The 13,676-nt window shown below is 33.8% G+C and overlaps 1 protein-coding gene across 2 annotated transcripts in view; it reads right to left on the minus strand.

Moving 5' to 3' along the window:
- LOC136975644 (C2 domain-containing protein 5) overlaps positions 1-13,676 on the minus strand; it is a 214,485-nt gene that overhangs the window by 52,831 nt on the left and 147,978 nt on the right. For both annotated transcript variants that reach the window (XM_067270731.1, XM_067270732.1), the window contains exons 21-22: positions 7,745-7,840; positions 2,093-2,206 (exon numbers count right to left, since the gene is read on the minus strand). In XM_067270731.1, the coding sequence (XP_067126832.1) occupies positions 2,093-2,206; positions 7,745-7,840 (210 nt within the window). The remainder of the gene's footprint in view (positions 1-2,092; positions 2,207-7,744; positions 7,841-13,676) is intronic.

Genomic DNA, 13,676 nt, shown 5'->3' on the forward strand with positions numbered 1-13,676 from the left:
TACGCAGTATTGCTCAAAGCCATGGGTACTACAACCTTATAAGTAAATTAACCAAAAAATGGGGGAATTACCAACTGTCAACGCAGCATGAGCAAGTAACAACAGAGCATAAAGACAGCGTACCGCTCACCTACAATCCATATTTAAGGAAGCTATATTTGGAAGTTGCCAAGAAGAAACAAGTCAGCATCACCTATAAAAGATGCCCGAATATATATCAGATGCTACAGAATGCCAAAGATCCCCCCAATCAAGACAAGCTACCGGGAGTGTATGCCATCCCGCTGACAGACCACAGGTGTGACGAAGACTTATGGTACATCGGCTCCACTAAAAGATCGCTAGGAGCGAGAATTAAAGAACATAAAGCAGACATCCATCATCAAAGATGTACAACCGCTTTGGCACGTTACGCCACAGATCCGGATATACAGCCAAGGTTTGACGAGGCCAGGATTATCCACATCACACCCCTTATACACCGTTTGAGATGGATGGAGGCGGTACACATACATAAAACCGTCCAAAATAAAAAATGTATCAACGGCAAAGAGGAGTTATCATTATCCGTCGCATGGCAAATGCTCATTTATGACGGATGACATTACAGGAAAGTTTCCACTTCCGCCCATGCGCAGCGGTGACGACAACCGCACGAGTAATATTTCGAATCTTGCGCACGGCTCTTTCGAAAATCTGTTCCATCGAACGTTTTTTGTATAAGTTGTCCGTTTTTTCACCTGATGAAGAACTTTTATGTTTGAAAACGTTTGTGAAAAATTGTAATTACATCTGATAACGCACCGTTGTTGGTTTTTTGGTGAGAAGTTACTTTTTATAAGCTTAGTGTAGATGATGATTATTAATTTAAAACTCTTAAAAAGTAGGTTTACATTATTTGATAATGCAAGGGAAAACAGTTGGATGCATGATAAAAATATTCAGAAACATGTTGCTTAACTTTCCCACCAACATTTAAAATTGCTAGTGACACCATCTGTTATGATATTTTATAAAAAAACTTTTTATATCTTTAATTATTATAAAATGGCAAAAAGCTTAATTTTGAGCATACGGTTGGGTTTTATAAGAAATTGTAAATGTTAATAATGAATAAAATCTACATTAAGTCCGACCCTACTCAAGATAGGATACACAATCTGCCTTTATTTCCCCACCCGTTGATCTTTAACCATCAAAATTAAATAAGATCAATACTCTAATACACAAACCCCATGCAAAATTTCAGAAATTTTTAATAAGCACAGGAGTTATTAAGCTTCAAAGAAGATGAACAAAATTGTGCCTCCCCTCACACACACCCACACAGAAAAACTACCAAATTTTTTTGCATTTCTTGACATTTCAAGGTCCTAAGTCCAAAAGTAAAAATCTTTGCGAGTCATTTTTTGACCAATCACTGTATTTTTCCTCTGTTATACATAATCAAGCTGGGAAAGTAAAATTAAAACAAACAGAATACAAAAATAGTAAGGTTGTGATGGATGAATGGTATTTTTTTTTCTTTTCCAGGCAGCAATATTAGCTACAAATCACTTGAAAACAAAGTAACTAAGGTTATGTGATGAAAGCAAAAGCATATATTATATATACTGCATAAGACACTGCTGCTCTGAGCTCAGGGTTATTATATTTTTTAGAGGTATTCCCACAGCCACCTCAAAGCACCTCTGTAGCTATGGGACTAAATGCTTGGGAAAGTATTTTCACACAGTTTGGTCAAGATTTGCCCAATAGTTCTTACTGTAGAAAGATCTGAACACCAATTCTTTGATTATGATCACATGTATATTGAACAACATAAATTTGGCCCAAAGCCAAACGATTGCAGGATTACACTGGGCTATATTAATGATGCTAACTACTAATTAAATTTCAAGTTATTTGGCATAGAGATAGGCATTAGATAAATCTCTTGATAAATTTAATAATTAATTTAAAATGTTCTGGAAGAAAAGAATTGTCCCAAAAAGGCACTCGTTTGACTTTAATCTAAAAATTGGGTTTATAAATGTTTACATAATCAATTTGACAATTTGAGTTAAGAAGTTAAAAAATTTTGACTATTTACTTCTAAAATGCAAGTGTCTTTATTTCCAGTAGAAAAATCTATTTCTGCAAGTTCTTCATCACTGTTCTCCATATATTCAGTCTTACCATTTAGACAATTTTCTAACACAGAATCCTAAAAAAGTACTTAATTTTATTAATAAGAATATGAAAAAATTAATATAATTATGATTCTATATATTCAGATTAACAAAATTTTATAATTAAAGAACATATAAAAATTTATTTTAATTATCAACTTACAAATATGTACTGTAATATTTCTCAAAATAATGACTGCATTATTTCAATTGTCAGATTAAATTCCCTTCTCGTCATGGTAATCTGTACATTGTGAAATAAAGCCGATTTGCAATACAATTTGTACATTATTGCAGATCTACAATGCAATTTTTTTTTTCTCTATTATTACAATAATAGCTTAAGATGGAACATAGCAAATGTTTCTCAACTCCATTGTATATAAATAAATAAACTTAACACACAACAAATACAAAATGTAAAACAGCTACATATAAACCAAAACCAGTATATTATATTTACTCATGTATAAGATGAGGTTTGTTATTCATTTTTCACTGCATCAAAAACCTAGGTCGTCCTATATGCACTAGCAAAGGATTCATTGCATTTTTGTAATAATTTTTGTTAACCGTGTATAGTTCATGCTGCCATTATAGCAGGGTGTTATCAACATCAAGATAAATGTTGCTTTCAAAGAGTCTGAAAATACTCAAAGAGAGTATTTTCAGCTTTCTGCTTTGAAAGCTTTGAGGAAGCTTTGAGGAAAGGAATGACAAGTTGCTATTTGACTCATCAAATACCAGTCTATAGTCTATTTATGGTAAGTTGGTACCTACTGTAACAAACTAAGACATCCTCCTTTGTTTATTGGTTTAAACCTACGTCCATCAATTAGAAACTGTGTTGCATCTCATTCATCCACAGAAAATAGTTTCTCGTTATTTATGAAATCATTAATGAAATACTGGTCACTTAGCAATAATTATGAATGTAGTTATTTTGTATTTGTTAAATTGGTATTTTTAATGAATATTTGCACATTCTGAATCATTAAAAATAAACTTTTTCTGGTCATGTGCATTATAATGTTTTGATTTTGCTAGGTGAGTATCAGTTGCGTGGAAAAACATTCCTCAAGAGCTGATAGCAAAGCCATTCAGGAAATACTGCATTTCAAATTCACTGATGGATCAGAGGACGATACTTTGTGGAGTGAGTGAAAAAGAGTAGCATTGTAACGAAGCTTCAGAGGGCGAGTCTGAGTAGACACAAGGTGATAGCGTAAAGAAAACATGGTTGTTTGGCTTAATATGTGTATTTGATAATATTTTATTTGTGATTAAATGAAATAAAATTAGAATTGTATTAATAAGTCTAATTTTCTTTATTTTGATCTTTAAAAACACATGTCATCCTATATGTGAGATAATCTTATATGTAAGTAAATACAGTATGTAAATAATCATATTATACAGCTAAATTTTTATTAGATTATATTATATATAACATAGCTCATAAATTACTAAAATCTCAATAATTTGGACAAGATATAGATGGCTAAGCTGATATCTCACAATAAATTTAATAATTAGAAATTAATTCGGAATATTCTGAAAAAAATAAAAAATTAAAAGATTGGCCTAGAGAGGGACTCGAACCCACATCCTCTGTTCACCATATAAATGTATTTCAAGTTACATTACTTAGACATCTATGTAATCATTGCTTCCAGAGCAATTAATTTAGTAGATATTGGTGTCACTTGTGCCTACTGGTAACATCTATGCACTCCCATGGCTGTCAATGGCACCTGTTAGAATCTACTTGTATCATTTGATTACTAAAATAATCAGATCTGGTTTTATATATATATCTATATATACACTACACACACACACACATATATATATATATATATATATATATATATGCACCATGCCAGATTGAAAGCTTAAGTCAGTTAAGTGCCATAGAAGGCCATGAGTTCATAGACATCCCCAGCAGGCATGGCGAATGACCAGTATGGTTACATCTACTAAAATAATTGATCTGGAAGTGATGACTGGATGAAGATCCAAACAGCATAAGTAGTGATGCATCTGCATGATAAGCAGAGTATGCGAGAGCAAGTCTTGGTTTGAACCAATCTTTTCCTTCAGAATATTGTAAATTAAATTTATTTATTTCAATTTATTAAATTAACACACACAATACAAAGATAATGGCGTAAGTACAGTACATATCCCAATTAATTATTATCCTGATAATTAATTAGCCATATTATATCTGATAAGAATCTGGCTATATAGTTTGATGACAAGTAGGTATATTTTGCATTGTTTACTGTTTTAGTATTTCACTCAAATAACATTAGAAAAATTACAACTACTTATGAAGATTTTTTAAGTTGTACTTTTTGCTATAATCTTTCCTCCTCTGAAAAGGATTCAGAGGAGGAAAGATTATACTGTGTTGGGTTATCCTGTACTGTGTTGGGTTATCCTGAGTATATTTTTCTACCATAGACACTAATTTGCATGTCTTAAGAGACTGATTTCCTTCACACAATAAGACACTCTCTGGCTCTGTCACCCAATCTATCAGCTAAAGTAATTTCTATCAAATCCTATAGGATATTAATCCATTTGGTCTTAATGAATTAAGTGCACAAATTTCAAACATAGCTCATATTGACTCCATATTTTGACTTTGTCTTTAAAGCTGTCAAGTATTGCTGATAAAATTCTGTCTGCAACAGATAAAATTCATCTTTTGTTAATGTAAATCTTTCTAAATTTGAGTATCATGGTGATTTGGACCTGGAAAACATGACAAGTACTTTCTGGCATCTGTCTGTTAAAAATGGGATAGTAGTTGTGTCTTAATGCTGTCCTCAATTTCATATGTGAGAAACATGTTCTCCATTAAGCTAAACCAAAACTGTTCCTTAGCCTCACGCTCTGGTATGCACAGTACTTCCCTTAACCTTTTCTTGATCCTATCTTTTGCTTTATATGGCATCTCATGCCTCCTAAACAATGACCCAGACATTTTGTGGTTTGCTGCCAATTCTTGACTTGCCATTTTTAGCTGCAGGCATTTTTCCACATCAATATTATACTTTTCCAGCTCAATCTCCAGAAACTTTTGTTTCAATTCCAATTATTTTAGGATTATCTCTAAATCTATTTTTAAAATATCACTCTTAGGGACACACTCCTCTGACTGTACCATATCTGCATCCACAACTTTCTCCTCCCAAACACGAACTCTGACTGTACAACTGTCTCATGTGCCACATTTTCCATACCCTCACAAATAGTGTCTGATTCAACTGTAATACCAAACCTTAAACTTTTTTAACAACATAAACTTAACTCATTTTTATTTCTTTGTATTAATTTTCAGATATAGTGGTATTTTTATATCTGAAATGTAACAAACATGAGGGCATGAGAAACTTGAACATAACATTAACAATTAAAAATAATGCTGCAACTATGCTACTCTAATTTCACACAGTATAAGACTTGTCTTTTTTGTACATCTGCAGTAACATCCAAAGCTTACGAGGTCTGTTCAAAAAATACGCGGACTGTTTGAATTGCACGGCTTCAGTTGGTTTCAGGGGAATCCGATTGATGTCGCTAGGTTTGTACAGATCTCCTGGTGATAAAGCCGTTTCACGATTACAAGATATCTTTATTTGTTGATTAGTTACATGTTTTTTAGTGAAGTGCGATTTTTTCGTTTGTCAGATTTCAGAATGAATGACATGAAGGAGCAACGACTTGCTGTGAAATTTGTGTTAAACTTGGAAACAAAGGTCTAATCGTCCCAGTGGGTGGGTGAAACGTGCCCCAGACTCAAAAAAGCTTGCCAAGTTCGATCCAATGTCAAGGTGATGCTGACAGTTTTCTTTGATGTTAAAGGTGTTGTTCATCACAAGTACCTCCCCAAGGCTCCACAGTGAACCAGACTTACTACACTGATGTTCTGAAACGTCTGAAGGACGCCATCCGTCGCAAAAGGCCAGAAATGTGAAGGAGTGGCAACTGGTTTCTCCATCACGACAATGCTCCAGCCCATTCAGCCCTCAGAACTCATGAGTTTTTGGCCAAACACTCAATCACTGTTCTTCCCCCCACCCCCACTCACTTGATCTTGCTCCTTGTGACTTTTTCTTGTTCCCAAACTCAAAAGGCCCTTGAAAGGAAGAAGATTTGAGAGGATTCCCAAGATGAAGGCAAATGCGATGAAGGCGTTGAAGGACATTACAAAAGAAGCATACCAGGACTGTTTCAACAAGTGGAAACACCATTGGGATAAGTGTGTGCGTTGGGAAGGAGAGTACTTTGAAGGGAACCCAGACATGTAACTTCTACATAAAGTACATTTTGTTTTATGATGTCAGTCCACGTATTTTTTGAACAGACCACCTCGTATTTGCTTGTATTGACATAGTGTGTAACCATGAGCAAAAATATCTGAAAATAAATATGAAGAAATAAAAATTATATTTAAGACATACAAGAGTTATACCTACAAAAACTTTGTTTTTGCTAAGCAGGAAAAATGTCACTTTTTAAAATTTCTCATTTTATAAGCTTTAAATATGAGGAATAATAATAGTAATAATAATGTTAATAATATAGTAGAATAATAAAATAATTTGTTAAGCATTAAAAAAAAAAAAAAAGACTAAAATTGCAAAGATAAGAACCTACATCATGTAGCTCCAGTGCCTAGTGTCTTATCCACTATAGGATATCACAGTTATAAAAAGTGATACTACTAAAGACTTATATGCTAAACACCCAATTTTCAGAGCCTATTTTTCTGAAATACTTGAGAAGTGGGTCCTATTATTTGAACAAGAAGCTGTTTGTTTAGGACAACATGCTCACCAAGTTTTGTTTGAATCAAGGATCCAAACGTCTGGTCCTCTCATTGTTAGAAAATGCGGCATACCAATTTCATTCCAATTTTGGTGACATGACAAGGAAGAGTCAATATTTTAACTTCTAATACAGCAATTATTTTTAAAATTTTGTTGCAAGTCAATGACTTCAATACAGTAGAGCATCGATTATCCAAAACAATTCAAGATTGGGGTTGTTCGGATAATCAATTTTTCGGATAACTGATTATGTACAAAAAATATATTAACCTATCCCATGTTGAAATTCGTTCAAATCCTGGCACGTCCTTAAGTACCCTTTCATGGTCGCACCAATGCTGCCAGCTAAAACACGCACACCAACAAAAATAATATTGGAATAGCCCAAGACAGCCAAAAATTGTAGTGCCACAGCACTAGCAGAAATTTAAATTTGGCGACTGGAACGCTTTCGGTTAACTGATGTTTTGGTGGATCATTATTGGATAATCGATGCTCTACTGTATTTGTTTGAACTGTTAATGTTCTTAATCCACCCTATTACATAACCTCACCTCCTTCCAAACTATTGTTCAAACACAGGTAACATGCAAGTCATCCACACAAAATTATGGTATCAAAAATTCCAGAGATTTCTACTAAAAACATAATATTTTTTGTGGAAATCAAAATTATTATTATATTTTTGTGGATAAAAAATTTCCACTAAAACTAAAAAGTAATACTTACAATTACTGGAGGTTTTATATTAAAATTATCTCGATTACTAATAACTGCTTCCTGAATAAGTTTTTGAATTTCAGAATATTTTGAGGAATCTGCATTCTGAAATAAACAAAATAAAAAATTTATTAAATTATGTTAAAAATATTACAATCATAAATCATAATTAGCAAGCAAATAACATAGTAGTGAGACTAGTAAAGATAAAAGCATTCCAGAATATATTTGTAAACTTCTTGTCTCTAATGTGAGGCCCAGAAATTGTGTTAAAAGAGAAAAATGTAAAATTTGTTAAGGTCTACAGTAAAGAAAACAAGTTGTATAAGTGTCCAGTCGGTGACACCAGATTATGATGTCGACACTCATAAAGAGTAGCGGGAAAAACAATTTTAGATAAGGAAAATTTAAAAAGGAAAATATTAAAAATTTAAGACGCAGTTTAGAAAGCAAAACAAAACTAGAAAAATTTTTAAAATGAGCATGGGTTTTACTGTCACCAATTAAACGCGATCTGAGTCTAAAAGATGGTGTCAGGTAGACCATCTCTAGCCAACCTTTCTCGTGCCGAAAACAGAGCTCCATTTACATATGGAGGCAGGTGGGAGACCTATTGGGAAGCGAGAAGAAGAAGGTTTAGCCAATTAGCAACAAATGAATCTCGAAAAACTTATAAAAACTCCAACTTCAAGGACAAAAAAAAACTTCCTCTCTAAAATACATCTGCTGTGATCATCACCCTCTTCCATTTTTTTTTTTTTGTGTTTCAGTTCACTGCTATCTTGTGTGTCTTTTCTACACTGAACTTTAACTCGCAATTGCCCCGGAGCTCCACCACCACAAGATGAAAGAAAACACCTGAAGACATCTAACAGACTGGACTGTGACCTTAAGGACCTTGTTAATCAGATGTAAGTATGATCTTCAAAAGATAAATGGTTTCCTTGTGAAACACTTGTCTTTTCTGCCTCCTCAAAACTACCACCTATGTGATGGTTTTGAGGAAGCAGAAAAGCCATCCCGACAGTTGGGAATAAACCCCCCATTTCGGCAAACTTACACTAATAAATTAACTTAAAAAATTATCTTAAATAACCAATTGGTGGGGATATGAAGCTTATGAAACTGTAATGGGGCCAAGAAAATCAAGATCACAAAAAAAACAAACTTTATTTGTGGGATCATGCTTGCACATGCATCAACATAGAAGATTTGTTGACAATATTCTGGCAAAATGGAAAAATCAAAATCTACATGAATGCCATACAAAAAAATTTCTAAAAGTGGATAAGTAACTAAACAAAATAAGCACAACTTGTACAACTTCTAGACAAAAAATTAAATATTTACCTAACTGAAAGTTTAGTGTACATTTTCTCATGAACAGCGCAGATACGAAACTTTTTTCAACACAGCATAAACAGCGCTTATGTATGTTTATTATATCCATTAATCAGACAAATTAATGTTTTTTGTTACAAATGAAAATGAAATGACAAAAAATAGAACAACAGTTTAACCATGACAAAAATTAGATTATTAGGAAAAACATTCAGACAAACAGCCATAAAATTGTAATGCCAATTTGCATATTGCTGGGCAGAGCAGTATAAAAGTACAACATGGGGCATAAACATGACATCAGTGACAGAACTAAAGATACTATCATAGCCTTGCACAAAACAGGAAGAACACACAGAAATTGTGAATTATGTAAAGTGCTCACAGCCAACAGTCTCTAGAGTACTGAAACAAGAAAACCGGTTCAAGTTTTAACTAATAAATGCCAGAAATGTGGACACAATGAGCAATGACTGCAAGGGATGAGAGAAGCTTGAGACAGATTGTCATGCGAAACCGCTTTAAAAAATGTTAAACACTTGCATGCACAATGGAGAGTAACTGGAGTAAATGTTAGTAGCCGAACCACATGCCAAAGGTTGCACGACTTGCACTTTAACTGCCGTGTTCCTAAGACAAAGCCATCTCTAACGAAAAAGCAATGACAAGTACGTGATACATGGTGCAGAGAGAGGCTCATGTGGGGACAATATGACTGGAATAATGTTTTCTTCAGTGACGAATCTCTGTTTTGCCTCTCCTGTGGTGACAAGGCCCATGTGTAGGGTGTACAACCACAGAGTCCTTCAAAAAGGACTGTATAAAGAGATCCATGAAGTTTGCATTGTCCATCACAATCTGGGGATGCACGAATGCTAACAATATAGGACAACTGTGCATTTTTTGGGAACATGTCAAAGCACAGATATATCAAGACATCTTAGAGACATTTATAATACCATTGGCAGAGGATTTAGTTGAGGAAACATTTCTATTTCAAAAAGATGGGGCATCCTCTCATACTGCAAAGTCAACAATATGTTGGTTACAAGAACAAAGATTGCAATCATGACTTGGTCAAGCAATTCCCCAGACTTAAATCCCATTGAAAATTTGTGGGGAGTCATGAAACAAGTTAATGAATGGTGCTCAATTCCTAAAGAGGAACTAGTGACACACATTCAACATGTGGAACTGCATCACCAGAAACGAACGTGAAGCATTAATTCGCACCATGCCCAACAGGATTGCAAGCAGTAATTATGGCAAATTACAATGTCACAAAATATTAAGTTTATTCTATTTTATTTCCTGTATTTAACCCATATTTAGCTAATATTCTAATTTTTTGTCATGGTTAAACTGTTATCCTATTTTTTTGTCATTTAAAATTTTCATTTGTAACAAAAAAACATTTGTGTTAATTTGTCTGATTAACAGTTATAATAAACATATATAAGCACTGTTTATGTAGTGTCAAAAAAGTTTCTTACTCTGTGCTGTTCATGAGAAAATGTACACTAAACTTTCAGTTAGGTAAATATTTTGATTTTTTGTCTAGGAGTTGTATAACTCCATCAATAAATTTTAATAAATATTTTTAACCTTGTCATAAAGGTCTTCTTCAGTTAGAACACCACAAAAATTTTAATGAAAAAGAACACAAAACATTTTAAATAAAATATAACATCATGTGTAAAATTTATAAACAACATCGCTAAATCTGATATATTATAAGCTAGACACCAACCAAATCCTGAAATTCAATCAGGCTAGATATTGCTAATTACTAAATAAATTACATAACCAATCTGGCCCTAGAGAAAGGCATTAGATGCCATTTCTTATTAACTTTAATAATTATAATTTTAATTAATTAATTTTTTTTTTATAATTTAGAACCAGTGGAAGAAAAAAAACGGCCCGAAGCGGGACTCGAACCCACAACTCCTCAGGTCTAGTGATGTTGTTTATATATATTACGCTTTGCTGGGGTTTGTGATGGCCGGTTGAGTGCCTTATAGGGCATGGGTGCTGGACGTCTCCCCAGCTGGCATTGTAATAACCATCAATGGTTATAACGTTAGCTTATATGTGCTGGAAGAGGAGATCAGACTGGAGGTCTGGATAGTGTAACTGGCAACGCATCTGCATGGTAAGCAAGAGTTATGGATTCAAGTCCCACTCCAAACCGATTTTTTCTTCCAGCAGTTCTAAATTATTTTTTAAAAATAATTAATTAATTAAAATTATAATTATTAAAGTTAATAAGATATGGTGCCTAACTCCTCCCTCTAAGACCAAATTGGTTACGTAATTTATTTAGTAATTAGCCATATCTAGCCTGATAGAATTTCATAATTTAGTTGGTGTCTAGTGTAAAATTTAAACTCAATGAAAATAAAAATGAAGATAAACAACATAATAAATAATGTAATGATTAAACATAAAATAAAGTGAAAATGTATTTAAAAAAATCATAGGACCAAGCAAAGATTAAAGTTTGTACAATGATTTCCATGCTGTCAATAAAAAGGCACTCTTCTTGTGTAAGATCCTGAAGATTAATTGTAGGCACAAAAAACCTTTCACACACTGTTTCTAGCAAACAAATTAATGAGCACAAACGTTTTTGGCCGTTTTAAAAGGCCTTCTTCAGGTGCACTGAGGATGGTTGGAAAGTCGGCTATAGAAATCTTTACCGAGTCCCTCAGTGGAAACTGCATTAACAGCAGGGATGCAGATTCGCTTTCCCCTGCCTGGCGGTCACTCCTCGATAACCCCCTTAATTAAATAAGCCAGTCCACCCTCTCCTCGTCCGTTTCGTTCTCTCAAGCAGTTTCTAAATTTATCAGGTTTCTTTTTCCTTTTTCTTTCTAATTCCTTTTTTCCGCCTTTCACGATTCGCATATCTTCGACAATAGTTCACGCAACTTGGCTAATCCTAAAATATTTTTTAAGGTCAATTTCGTTTAAACCTTCTCTGCTAAGACGTCACTTGTAAGAGGAACCCCCTCATAAACAATGACGTCACGTAAACATTGGCTATCCGACTTTCCAACCGTCCTCAGTGCACCTGAAGAAGGCCTTTTAAAACGGCCAAAAACGTTTGTGCTCATTAATTTGTTTGCTAGAAACAGTGTGTGAAAGGTTTTTTGTGCCTACGATTTTAAAATAGTTCTAGCTTTGTGTGCAGAGAGTGAAGATTAATTATTATATTATAACAAAATATTTTATTTCTTTGATAAAATTTTAACAAAAAGGATGTACGTTTTTCGTTTCCAAGAGAGGGAGGAAACAAACTCCCTTTCTAGGCTGACTAAAATCTACTTACTGTCCTATGACAATGAGTCAGTTACCCAGCCGTCCCTATGAAAAGGGGTAGATTTCTTGCCTTTTTGCGCAGTTCTTAGAAGACAGAAATTGCCATAAAAACTAGGCAGTCTTCCACAGTCTCGAAGGCTTCATATAGAAGACATAAACCATAATATATACTGAGCGCATAAAAGATTGATTTGCCCGTTTCACATTCTCCAGAATACTTATCAACACGTCAATGTTTAAGAAGATCAAACCTCAAGATAGTATAATATTTAGAACAATTGTAAGCTCTCTCTCTCATGTAGCATCTGTGTTAGATGTAAAAAATGAGTTAGTTTTAGATCATTTTGATATGATACTCTAGCCTGTTTATAATGTTTATAGAATATTGTATATACTATATTGTTTTAGTCCAATAAATAGAATTTATATATATATATATATATATATTATGTTTGAGTTGCCTCATTCTTTATCTTTAAGGCACTTATTGTTAAATAGCCCTCCTGGAAACAATCTTTAATATATGCATGATAGGGTGCGAACTCTCATCCCTATCGGGTGTCGGGAGCCTGACAAACAGAGAAGACAATTTCAAGATTGTCATTCCCCCATTTTTTATAATAAAACTCAATTGCACCATCCTTTGATGTAGAGACTAATCAAAACAATTAGTTAGCCAATTAAGAGATACAACAAGTACAATCAAAACTCCATATCCCCAGCTGTCCTCACACTTGTGGATGACACAAAAATCACTTTACTTTCTTTATAAATTTCTAACATCTAAACACTTGAATAAATTAAGGTTCTTGGAGGGCTACATATTGCTGTAACTCATCCATTTATTATTACAGAAAAATCTGTGTGTGTTCCAGATTGATTGTCACCACAGCAAAAAGTTTTTTAGTGCACATGCATTTTTGAGTTGAAACTGTGGGATTATGTGAGAATTGTTCTTTTATTAGAAAAAAAAGAGGGAAATTCAAAGCTAGAGCTTGAGAAGCTAGTTGGAGTTTGTGCCATTTTCAGCAGTAATGGTTGGGTTTTGGGCTATACATAACTTTATTTTTATTTTTTTTGTTTAGGTTGTGTAAAGAGTTGGAGCTCTTTTAGAGGGAGAAAAGAAATATTTAAGGAATTGCAGATTGGCTGCAGTGTGCTTTTTCCTTTGTGTGTTCAGGTGTTCTGAGGAACTGTGTTGTGAAGTGGAAGCGGTATCTAGACAGACTTGTAGTATCAGACAAGTATCGAAGGAATCGGTTTGCATCGGCTGAAA

The sequence above is a fragment of the Centruroides vittatus genome, unplaced genomic scaffold (assembly GCF_030686945.1).
Source record: "Centruroides vittatus isolate TY-2023 unplaced genomic scaffold, ASM3068694v2 contig_377, whole genome shotgun sequence".
Taxonomy (NCBI): domain Eukaryota; kingdom Metazoa; phylum Arthropoda; class Arachnida; order Scorpiones; family Buthidae; genus Centruroides; species Centruroides vittatus.